Below are 12,321 nucleotides of genomic sequence, written 5' to 3' on the forward strand. Positions count from 1 at the left end.
ACGTCGTGAGTTTCCATCAGTAAGTAAGAAAGCCGTAACTGACTCTGTTCACTTCTTTTCACACGACGTATAAGTATATAAAGCAACATAGGGTAACCCACACATAAACCGTTAAGCGACTCGTAAGCTTTAATCAGGAACTGGTTCTACAAATATTAACTCGTAATTATTCATTTTTCTTTCTTTCTTAGTAGTTTTAGTAGTAGCAGCAGCAGCAGCAGCAGCAGTAGCAGTAGCAGTAGTAGTAGTAGTAGTAGTAGTAGTAGCAGCAGTAGTAGTAGTAGTAGTAGTAGTAGTAGCAGCAGTAGCAGTAGTAGTTTTTCCTTGGTTTCAGCTTTTGTATCAATTAGCGCTAAGTACTAGTTACATTTAATCAAATTAATTTCATGGTGGGTAATTATTTCATTCCTGAAACACATGTATAACATTCATCCGACTTTGACATGTTTCTCCGCCTGTTTTAATAACTTCAGTCATGACTAAAAGCATTATTCAATTTGATTGGTTTCAGATTATTCAGTCTTGAATTTTCAGTGAAACATACCCCACTGGGCTTAAAGTTATAACTGCAGGCCATTCTGACAGGATGGTTCACTGAAATTCGCTGATTGATTGTTGTAGGTGCTACATATGTCTGATATTCCCAATGCATCATTATCAAGAGGATGCCACCGTACCAACCCCACCCCTACACAAACCAACCACATCCCCTGAGGAAGGTTTGGTTTAGTGGGTTGGTCCTTTTTAAAAAATTAAAAACTATCCTTGAAAAATTGACATTTGATCCATCAGCATGGAATGGGTAAAACCAGAGAAGTGTGCGTCGTGTACATGCACGCAAGATATATATACATGAACAACTGGTCGGTTTCATACTTACAGGCAATGGATCAAAGGTACTATTGTCAATCAGTCCATAGGTTGCTGCATAGAAATCCTGTCTGAGAACTGCTTTCAACCCCATCCTGGCAGCAATACCAAGCTTGTCCAGCCACCTGGACAGTTTACACTTTCAAAAGGTGGTGTAGAAGTTGTATTTGTACCTGTATGTTATTTCACTTAATTGACGCTATCTTAGGCTATCTAAATAGATATCACTTATAAAGAATTATCATGGACTACCATCTGTCATCATTATGCGAGTATATTGTATGTTGTATATTTTGTGTTGATGTTTTACTCACAGAAACCCAGCGACATATCTATCGGAGATTCCCGGAGCCCCGCCATGATAAAAGGAGGATGTCTCTCCCAGCCAGACTGGAGTAAGTGGGTTGGTGCGTTGTGTCACACCATCGCTGTCTGTATCGGCTGATGAATAGAGACTATATTTCAGAAGGTCATTTTCAAGTCATGTTCATGTACTAAATGTGGACTCTGGTATTATACATGAACTGATTGATCTTTCAGTATGCCAAGGACGTATTGATGGAACTCTATCGAAGAGTGTAAGAAATCAGATTAGAATATTTAACCACACATGAACAAGTATTTGAGCAGTGTAGAACAATTAATGAATATCAAAATCAATTGCACCTACTGGTGAAACGTTATTCTGTCCACGGCCCTGGATAGTTATTCTATACTAGCTGCCACGCCTGCCATGATGTGATTCAACAATTGATTATAACAGGCTATATTTCAGACGGTCATTTTCATGTAACAAATGTGGACTCTAGTAATTAGACATTAATTAGTTGATCTTTCAGTAAGTCAAGGACACATTATATGAAACTGTATGAAAGTATGAAAGAAATAAGATTGGAATATTTAACCAAACAGAAAACGTATTTAAGTAATAGCAAACAATTCATGAATATCAAATATAACTGCACGTACTGGTGAAAGGTTATTCTGTCCACGGCCTTGTCTCCTCCTCCTGTGAAGAAACTGAGGAAATAAAGAAGAAGGACCTGGGAAGTCTGCGTGATTAACTGTAAAATATTAGGTGTTCATGTGTCGATTATCGAGCATTATGGTAATAAATGATAGGCATGTATTGTAGTGCCACAGTTGTGGCAATGTAAACTGTGGTCAAGATTCCATCACATGCCAAGGCTGGATATGGAGGATGGACATAAAAAACACCGAAACAGACACTCTTGATACAATAGAAAGTGTCGTATCTCTCTGGATTAGACCGTAGATGTTTGAGAAGATTTTAGATTACAACTGATTCCAAAAGCATTAATACATAGTAACCTCCACACCACTGATTACATTAGATGGTAAAATACATTTCCCATTAGTAATTCGTGTTCCAACACATGAACGTCTACTGAAACCTTACAGAAGCAATTTCAAATTCCTACAACATCGTTTAATAGATTACACAGCTGCATTACAACAACAGAAACTTGTAAATACTTACATTTTCAAGCAATTTGTGTGAATAGTTTTCGAGAACACTTGATGTCATCACTAAATTTCAGTGGTTCATTCATAAAGTTGTCACTGTTATTTCGCACTTTTACCTGAGGGATTATGTTTCTAAGGATAGCCAAGATGGGATATTCCTTTGCACTTACGTTTTCTATGCACTGAGAAAATGCTGGCCTACCGCACTGATAACATCTATGAAATACTTTTGGAAAAATAGTTAGACAATAAATATGCATCCCCATGATAAAGTGTGCTCCCCTTCTTCCACATTAGTTTCTTTCAATACATGTGAATCGGAATTTCTGCTAGGGTTGGTAAAATCAAAACAAGGTAATATGATTTGGCCAAAAAAAGTGACCAAATACGTTTGAGTGGTTGACATGCCGGAAATAGTCATACAAGAGAGGGGTAAGAACGCCTCATTTGTTTCATACTTAGGTCTTTGCATACACATTCAGAGTATAATCAACTCTCCTAAAGGCTGTGTGACAAGTGGGATGTCTTCAACTTTCCGACACTCAAATTTCCAGCAGCTCCAGACATTGTTTTTTGTTTACATTTGGGAACTTTTGAGGCAGAATCGAGCATGCTGTTTTGCCATGATTTCAAAGAGTGTCACAGGACGTTTGGATGACAAAACAACTATCATGACATGGATGGAATCTTGCAATCAACTTTCCTCACGAGAGAGGTATCCTGTGAATGTAGAAAGGGTTTAATTGTTTCTATTTGTAGGGTTTATTTCAGATTATTACGGTCAATGAAGCTTTGTGTTATTCTCGTTAGCGTTGGTATATCATTTTCACAAATAATGTCAAAAGCGTTCATCATGATGTCTTATAGGAAGTGAGACCTGTTTTGAATGGGAGAGATTCAATGCTACATACATATTCATATGGCTCACCCACGGATTCTGGGTACATTCTGTAGATGCAAGGACAATTATACAAATGATAAGCTGACTGGTTACAATGTATTATATAGATGTTGTGGTTCACTCTTATCGTTATAAGGTGGTTCAGCTCCATATAACCTGTATGTCATATAGAGGGTTTCAGAGTTATCCCGTGATTCCGTGCGCGCCGCCATGTTGGTTGTCATTCGCGTCCCCAGCAACCATAGCGTCACTAGCAACTATCGTCTACGCATACGTCTGTCTGCTTCAGTCCGTCATCTAACCATCTGTCATGGAGAATTATGCAAACTTACTGGATAAAGCATCTCGCATACGATATATCGAGAAGACTATTGTGATAGACAACGAAGATCCGTACAGGATTCCCAGATCGGATTGGAGTGACGACCACAAGTATTTGCCGGCAACAAACTATGTCGACATCGTGAACTATCTGGTGTTCAGCCCTAGTCCTTTTTATAGTTTATCCGATATGAGAAACTATAGGAGTCTGGAAGCATATGACAGATTTGTGTGTGGTTGGGTACGAGACATCGTCTCATATGTGCATTTATCCGTCCAAGATGGAAAGGCCATTCATGTCGTGATGTCAAAAGTAAGTAAACAATAGTTTACCTACATCAACAAATGTGTTTGCAAATATACAATGATAATATTCTAAATATAACATAGGCTCTGTTTATGTAGCAGGGTTGCCACAGGTCAGGGAAAAGTCAGGGAAGAAATTATTTTTTCAAGATCAGGGAATTTTGTTACAAAAGTCAGTGAAAATTGAAGTTTTGGAAAAAAGTCAGGGAAAACTAGTTCTTTTCAAACTTCACTGAGGCAACGATTGTATGAATTTGAGTTCCATGTCTGTATTAAATGTGTTTTTGTATAGATATTGGTATTATCAACTTTAATTTACTTGTTTTGGCAGTGTCCATTTGTAGACATATTTTGGAATAACTTCCAAGGATGTTTGACACAGAAATGTGACCAAATATTCAATCTCAAGCTCTCTGCTGAACTTTTTATGTTTGGGTTTGACTCAAATACTGTCCCAGCTACTGTTTTGACCTCTTACTATCAATGTCTATGTTCTTTGTGTGTTTTTTTTGTTGAAAATGTCAGTATTTCTACCAGTAAGATTTCATACTATACAAAGTCACCCTTTTCCTGGAGGTGATCCTCAATCTTGCAACAGGGACTTTAAAATGAAAACATTGAAATTAAAAAAGAAAATCAAAACTTATGTGTCAGAGTTTGCCAGAGGTAATATTTCTGTGTCATACACTTCATCTTGATGTTAGATTGATCTCTGTGTTTGTTTGATTACTTTGTCTAAATATTTTACTTTGTCTTAAGTAAAATGGATAGAAAGGTCGGCTGTAGGGGGAGTTTGGAGGCCGAAATTTTATTTGTTTTCTTTTAATTTTGATCAGTGAAAAATCAAATTGGTCAGGGATAAGTCAGGGAAAGTATGGAGTTTGAACTTTCGTCATCTGTGGCAAACCTGTGTAGAGTACAGCAATATTTTAATTACCTTTACACTGATTTAACAGTAGAGATAATGTTGATACAAAATCCAAAATGTCTTTAGTGTGTTAATAAAATTTTGTACATACTAATTGCCTTCAGTGTGCTGCGATGAAAAGCCTTGGTTTAGTAAAACTGCCACATTTCAATCAATTTCTTAATATCATATAGCATTATGTCTGAACAAAAATTAATTCCTGCACTGTATTTTCACAGGTTATGCATTCCCAGCGCTTGAACGAAGCTCCATTGCAGCCCTGGTTTATCACTGATGACGCTGGCACAGTTTTATCAGCTCATTGTAACTGTATGGCGGGTTTGGGTGAATCATGCTCACATGTGGCAAGTATGATGTTTGCTGTTGAAGCTATTGTGAGATTAAGAGAAACCGCCACTGTCACACAGCAACCTGCATACTGGAAACTTCCAGCTTCTCTTAAAAGGTTAACTATGCATGTCTAAGAAAGATTGATTTCACCTCATCAAAGACTTTGAAAAGAAACTTGACCTGTTAATTGAGGGTTCTACGACATGTTCGACTTCATCAAGTGCTAAACATATCAAGGAGTTAAAACCTGCATCTACCGTCAGTTTTGACAATTTCCTTCGCACTATTAATGCAGATAAACCATCTTGTCTTGCGGTTCATAGTGATTACAGTGATCAGTATGTACCTGTACCATTACAACAACAATTTCCTCAAGTGATCACTGAACTATTTGATGAAAGTATGGTTGGCATCCCATACAATGATGTTTTACTACACTGTCACAACGTTATAAATCAACTAAACATTACAGCAGAGGAGGTTTCAGCAGTTGAAGCAGCAACAAGAAACCAAGCGTGTTCCCCAGTTTGGTTTCAGTTCAGGGCTGGCCGTATAACAGCATCAAAGATGAAGAGTGTCAATCGTACATCACTGTCTGACCCTTCGAGGAGTTTACTTCGCCACATCTGTTACCCGACTGAGGTCAAGTTTTCTAATCCAGCTACGAGATGGGGATGTAGCCATGAAGTAACAGCTAGGGACACCTATGAGAAATTGTCTTCTGAGCGTCACCATAACTTCAGTGTTGAGGAATGTGGCTTATTCCTCAGCTGTGAGTATCCACATCTTGGGGCAACTCCTGATGGTATTGTGGACTGTGGCTGTTGTGGAAGGGGCTGTCTTGAGATTAAGTGTCCATTCTGTGCAAAGGATGACTTTGTTGATAGTAACATAGTTTACTTAGAGGAGATTAATGGGTCACTGCAATTAAAAAGGGACAGTCAGTATTATTACCAGGTGCAAACACAGCTATTTGTAACTAATCATGATTACTGTGACTTTGTTGTTTGGACAAACAATGATATATTTGTGGAAAGAATTACACCTTGTATGGTATTTTGGAAACCAGTAGCTGATCATGCAATGCAGTTCTTCACATCCATTATTCTACCAGAGATTGTTGCACGTCATTTCTTGAACACATGTACAAGGGTTGCTGAAGAAAGAGTCGACAAGGAAGTGTTTTGTACATGCCAGAAGCCAGAAGATGGAAGGAGGTATATTGGCTGTGATGGGAAAGAATGTACAGTCAGATGGTTTCACTTCAAGTGTGTTGGTCTTGTGCGAAAACCGAAAGGGAAATGGTATTGTAAACACTGTTCTACAAATAACACAAGAAAGAAGCGGAAACACAATAGTGAAGAGTGATGTTTCATGAACAATATCTTATCAGTATAACTTTACTTATGTGTCTCAAGCCTCGCTGACACCAAGCAACTTGTTCTGTGTCTGTGATGACACACCACCTCTTTATTGAACTTGTTCTCAAAATGATATTGATGTCATATTTTGTTGGCACTACACCAAGGCCAACATAGAACAAAAATAATCACAGATAATGTTTCAGCACATTAAGAATAGTTTTATTACTATAATTGACAGATTGTACATTTGAGCAGTAACTCATAGACTTGTGTATGAAATATTTTCCATTGGTTTGTGAAATGGTCTATGACATCAATAGTTGCTGGGATAATTATGCAGCTGAATTATTGTGTGAAACAAAATATCAGTAAAGTCATTTGAATAAGATGTGACTTCACTTACAAATAATTTTGTGACATATGATCTGCTTGAATAATGACAACACATCACAGTGTTTGAAATAGCTACTTGCTGCTGCCTAGCTGATTGTGAATCGGGCCAGTAATATACTGTTAAAGCAAAGCTATCCCAACTGGTTCAGTATATCAGATAATTTGTTCTTTGTTTAATGTACATGAATATGATGAAGTCATTTATTAACATGATTAAGGTGTTAAAAGTCTGTCCTCAAAAGTTTAGTGATATATATTATCTCTTGCCACACGAAGATCACTATATAGAAAATGTTAACAGCATTGCGCAAAAGAAGTTAGGAACCATTACTACAATACAAATGTATTGTTTCAAAGGGTTGACAATAACCTACCATCTGTAATTACCAAGCATAATACCAGGCCTGACCAATGTGCATGCTGATATTGATATTTTGCAGGGCCTGTGAAGTATGATATGGGCAAGCGACAGTTTTACATAACTAGCCCTCCTTGCCAGTGACATTTTAAACTTAATTCAATCTGAACACATCTATGATCATTAATGATGAAGTTATCAAATAATACCTTTTTAAAACTTGGAGTGAACAACATTGATCATGGTCATGTTAGAAACATAGATTACATAATTTTCAGATAATAGTATATCAGATGCAAACTACAATGTGGTTCTAGTCGCCATTGAACATGTCAAGGTGGGTGTATCACCGAGTGCTAAATATGCCAACATTAAACACATTTGACCTTTCATTTATGTTTTTCATCTTTTGTAAGTCTCACAAGATATAAGTAGCCTTCACTCAAATGGAACAACTGATGGACACATGTTGGTAAGTGCACAGCAAACATGGACAAGCTTGTCAAGTAATGGATCAGTTTCATTATTCTTTGTCATTAGGTAATCAATGGGAATAGTGCTGCTGAGGATCATGTATTTTTGACGGACACTACCAATAACTCTTTCAACATGAATTCTTACATTGGCAATTTTTCTTGTTTCCTCTACTTCAGTGCCACTTAACTGTGGTTTACCTCGTGTAAATGCTGGAATCCTTAACTCCGCTCCTACAGAACCAATAATTTCTTGTATATCAAAGCCTCTATCTGCTAATACTATATCACCGTGGAGAAGATGATTGGTGAAATCACTATTATTTGTTAAATACTTATCACTAACACGACCTCCCCATCCCTCAGAAATGTAACTTACAGAACCTTGGGGAGTGATGCCAATAAGATATTTTACAGTATTATGATGCTTGTACGTTGACCATGTCTGGGTTCTAGCTGTCAAATTGGATGGTCTATCAATAAAAATCTCAAAACAGTCTATAATAACAGACACTCTGCGTCCAAAATACCTTCTGAATACCATTGGCATTGTTTTCCATAAATCCTCTCTATCTGGCCAGAACACAAGTTGTTTTAAGTTGATGTACAAGACATCCATAACCTGATTAAATGTCCTGAAATTGTAGCTTTGCTGACACCAAACCTGTAACTTAGGTCAAGAGTGGGTAAATTCAGTCTGAGTCTCATTAATGTAATAATTAACTTTTGAAACTTTGTCAGAGATGAATGTGAAGACTGACAAATTCCATATGATACAAGATTGAACAATGCAATTAGTGTTACAAACGAAGGCAGACCAGTATAATATCGTACTTTATCATCATCACCTTCAAAGTCTTCAGTATTATTTGCTTTCATTTTATGAACTATCTTCTTAAGTAGATTATTCTCATGTTTTAAAGATTCATTTTCTGACTTAAGAATGTCAATTTCAATTTTGCAACTTTTAAGTTCCTGTTCGGGTGTAATATCATGCTCTTGATCTACTGGTTCAGTGTCTGATTCTGCCTCACAAAGTTCCTCTTCAACTTCAAGATCAAACCGCAGGTTCCGGAGTCTTGATGCTTCCTTGCGCTCCTAAATGACAAAGAACACAAGTCCTTACAATAAACCTTATATATATGATGTAAATAATTTTTAAGATTGAGGGGAATATCTGTGTTACATACTACAGCAAAAAATCAATTAACCTTGCACCCCTCAATTTGACTTCTTTTGAATGTTCAAGGAATTTCAAAATGAACAGAAAGACAGAAACATTTCATTTAATTAAGTGTCACAAGTCAGTAACATATGAAATATACATACATAAAAAATATTAAACATGTTTAGGGACCCTTCATAAATTATGGCCAGGGGGGTGATGATGATTTTTATGGAGAACCATGAACAATGTGACTGGCACCCCTAAAATTTATGCACAAAGTAAGTGACCCCCCTCTGCATGTTGTGTACAAAATCAATTACCCCCCTTCCCATATTTTGTAAGCCTAATTATTAAATATTTCCATGTACAAAATTGCTGACCCCCCAAGAAATTTGTGTACAAAATTGCTGACCCCCCTACCTCCTCAGAACAAAATCAAAATGGGTGACCCCCCTTAAAATCATCACCATCACCCCCCAGCCATAAATTATGAACGGTCCCCTTACTTTACCTGCAGACGGGAGAAACGAGAACCCTTGTTGTCATTGTCAGCCTTGCCATAGCCAAGTTTCAAAGTTGGTATCCAATCGGGATGGGTGTCCTGATACAAGGCCGAAGGAGAACCTGAGAAGATTATTTGATTATTATCGTCATCATCACAATATTACACAATTATTGTCTTGTGGTGTTAACTGCATAACTGTACTGCAGTATGGAGGCATGCAGAGTTCAGGCATGTTCCTACTGTTAAATTATCGGTGACAGCCTCAATTTAGCCTGATATGTCACAGATCACCTGGACTATTTCATATATTGTGGCCTTATATAATTCAGCGAAGCGGGTTAAAATTCGTGTATTGAATTGATCATGTCGACGCAGAAACGAATAATTTCGTCACGCCAGAGCTGGTTTGGAAAGACAGATAATTCCTTCTATCGGTGTCATACTACTACTGACAGGATAACGAGTTTGATTAGTAAGACAACCGAACCTACTTTCGTATTACGCAGAGTTACCGGCCATAGCCACATATTGTACTTACCACCAACAAAATGATCGCTGCACACACGCATGTATTTGGTATCCTTGAATGCAAGATCCTCCCGATTGACAGCTGCAAACCACAAACGGCGCCGTTTCTGACTGAGATCTCTTTGTTTTCTCATCACTATTACTAATAATAGCTGGGAATCTGAAAAATCTCTTCTTGTCTCGGGTTGCACGATTACTACATTTAAACACCGCGCATGAAACGGGCATATCGGCATCAGGTGGAATATCGCACTTGTTTACTTTTCGCGCTTCCAAGGTTGACAACCAACATGGCGGCCGCGCACTGCATCATGGGCACTGAAACCCCTCTATCCCGCATGACACGAGTAGTTACGAATGCTCTTACGCCGTGATATTGCTGGAATATTGCTAAAAGCCGCGTAAACCCAAACTCACTCACTGGAATTCGTGGTTCGATCGCAGCACCGCCAATGTCTATTTCGAGCCCCACCTACTGACTAATCAGATTCCACCTCTCATGTCACATTCAACTGATTCAAATATAACGGCGGTGCTTATTAAGTCAAGACAACCTTATCGATATTCAATGTGTTATTGTAATAGCACAGGTCTTACCTCTCGAAGTGCATCAAATCACTAAAGCAAGTTGAATAAAAACATAAAACAAGTTGAAAGATATTTGTCGACGCCCGATGTGCAGTAAACATATTTTGCAAATCCTTCAAAAGACTCTGAAATCTACACGGCAGCCATCATGTTTACGACCCGGATGTCGATTTCTTGTTACGCAGTAGTTGATGCATAGAGTGCATTAATACAGCCAAAATACTATTCAGCAATTTCAGGCTGGTTACGCAAAGGGTGGAAATTGGAATTTTACAGTTAGTGAACTCCCCTTTGCCTCGAGAAGATGGCTTCATGGGTAAACCTAGATGATCATCGGCTCAGAAGTTGATTCAAACAAACCAAAACGTTCAAGCGCTCAAAGTTAAAAAGATAAGTGTTAAACTCCCGTTTAAAACACACACTTTATGGCTCACTTTTGGTGTTTTGCTTTTGAAGCACTGTCAACAATAGTTTGCCAAAATATGTTTTATGAATTACTTATTAAAACCAACAAAATGCCTGAAGATGCACTTTTCCTGAAACTGTGGCGTTTAAGAGCTTCCACATTAACCGCAGCCCATAAGCAGTTTTATGCTTCTTGTAATGTTGCATTTTACTAGTCATAGATGTGAAGTAAATACATGTATAATTGTAAACATATTTAAACTGTTAGGCAATTCCCACCCTTTGTCACTTCTGTGAGTTCACAGATCTTTTACGATTTCTGAAATATTTGCCTTAAAATGTTTCTTCAATTACGTTAAAACAATAAAGATAATGTAGTTGGCTGTCAGTTTTATTACGCCTGGGGGCCTGTGCTGCTGTTAAATTTAGAGGGGCCGTTCCAAAGATCTAATCCGATATTCCCTGCTGAGTGAGACAGGGAAGCAAAATTGGGACAGATATATAGCTACAGTGGTGCATATAAAGTTGTGTGGATTAAAATTAACAAAGTTTGGTGGAACTTCTCACAGAAAAAATAATTTCATTTGAATTTGATACCTGTTTGTTGGGTCAATGTGTAATTGTTCATAGAGTTAAGATAAACGTGCTGTTTGGAGATTGTCCCCATGGTGAAGCTCATGTTGGAAATCTCAACAATATGTACCTGAGATGACCCCTACTGTTTTCGACATCTGCTCGGTTAGGTTTCACGTGCATATGTCATCTCTCGTTACATCACGCCTTAAACGTGATCTGCGGCTGGTTAGGATGAGCACAAATCATTGGCGCATCATCAAAACTTGTGAAATAAAGTTGTTCGCTGGGACACTAACATAGGACATACCTACTCCCAACCCCGTAACACATATGGTGGAACTCAGATTTCAACGTTTCCTTGCTCGATCGGTGTAATATTTGACGTAATGCTTCATAAAGATCACACTACCATTTCTGCTGCTTCCGCGAAATCCTTCGTTAATAACTGTTTCTGTAATTAACGTAATAACTGTTTCTGTAATTAACGTAATAACTGTTTCTGGAATTAACGTAATAACTGCAGTCCTTCTTGACTTGATTTCCTTCACAACGTAAAATTTGGTACGGCTTCTCCGCGAATGTGACCTTGACCCTGACCCACATTAGCGGTGGCGGTAAGACATCTGCGAGTTGTATCAAGAAGACATTTGGCTCCTCGCAAGTCGAGTTAGTATATTGGTATTGGCGAGGAACGGCATGTGCGCGGTTGTTGGTAATGAGGAAATAAAGACCAACACGGTAGAGCCGGTGAACACTCAAAGGGACCTGCAAAATGGCGTTCGTACTCGCAGCCCGTGTGTAGAGAATGATGTGTCTAAT

General features: G+C 38.1%; 3 protein-coding genes across 3 annotated transcripts; 2 read left to right on the forward strand and 1 right to left on the reverse strand.

Annotated features, from left to right (window-relative positions):
* Nucleotides 1–3,443: 3,443 nt before the first annotated feature.
* On the forward strand, nucleotides 3,444–5,278 carry LOC124263024. The gene is made up of 2 exons (XM_046697635.1): nucleotides 3,444–3,893; nucleotides 5,033–5,278. The coding sequence occupies exons 1-2, from the start codon at nucleotides 3,570–3,572 to the stop codon at nucleotides 5,276–5,278; spliced, it is 570 nt and encodes a 189-aa protein (XP_046553591.1). The 5' UTR covers nucleotides 3,444–3,569.
* Nucleotides 5,279–5,318: 40 nt separating this feature from the next.
* LOC124263039 lies at nucleotides 5,319–6,896 on the forward strand. Its single transcript, XM_046697656.1, has one exon. The coding sequence runs from the start codon at nucleotides 5,547–5,549 to the stop codon at nucleotides 6,510–6,512; it is 966 nt and encodes a 321-aa protein (XP_046553612.1). The 5' UTR covers nucleotides 5,319–5,546; the 3' UTR covers nucleotides 6,513–6,896.
* Nucleotides 6,897–8,326: 1,430 nt separating this feature from the next.
* On the reverse strand, nucleotides 8,327–10,067 carry LOC124263025. The gene is made up of 3 exons (XM_046697636.1): nucleotides 9,944–10,067; nucleotides 9,412–9,524; nucleotides 8,327–8,830 (listed from the first exon to the last, which is right to left on the reverse strand). Exons 1-3 carry the CDS (start codon nucleotides 10,065–10,067, stop codon nucleotides 8,327–8,329), a joined length of 741 nt encoding a protein of 246 aa, XP_046553592.1.
* Between the last annotated feature and the right edge of the window lie 2,254 nt (nucleotides 10,068–12,321).

This window comes from Haliotis rubra, unplaced genomic scaffold (assembly GCF_003918875.1).
Source record: "Haliotis rubra isolate DU_JTF1 unplaced genomic scaffold, ASM391887v1 Scf866, whole genome shotgun sequence".
Classification (NCBI taxonomy): domain Eukaryota; kingdom Metazoa; phylum Mollusca; class Gastropoda; order Lepetellida; family Haliotidae; genus Haliotis; species Haliotis rubra.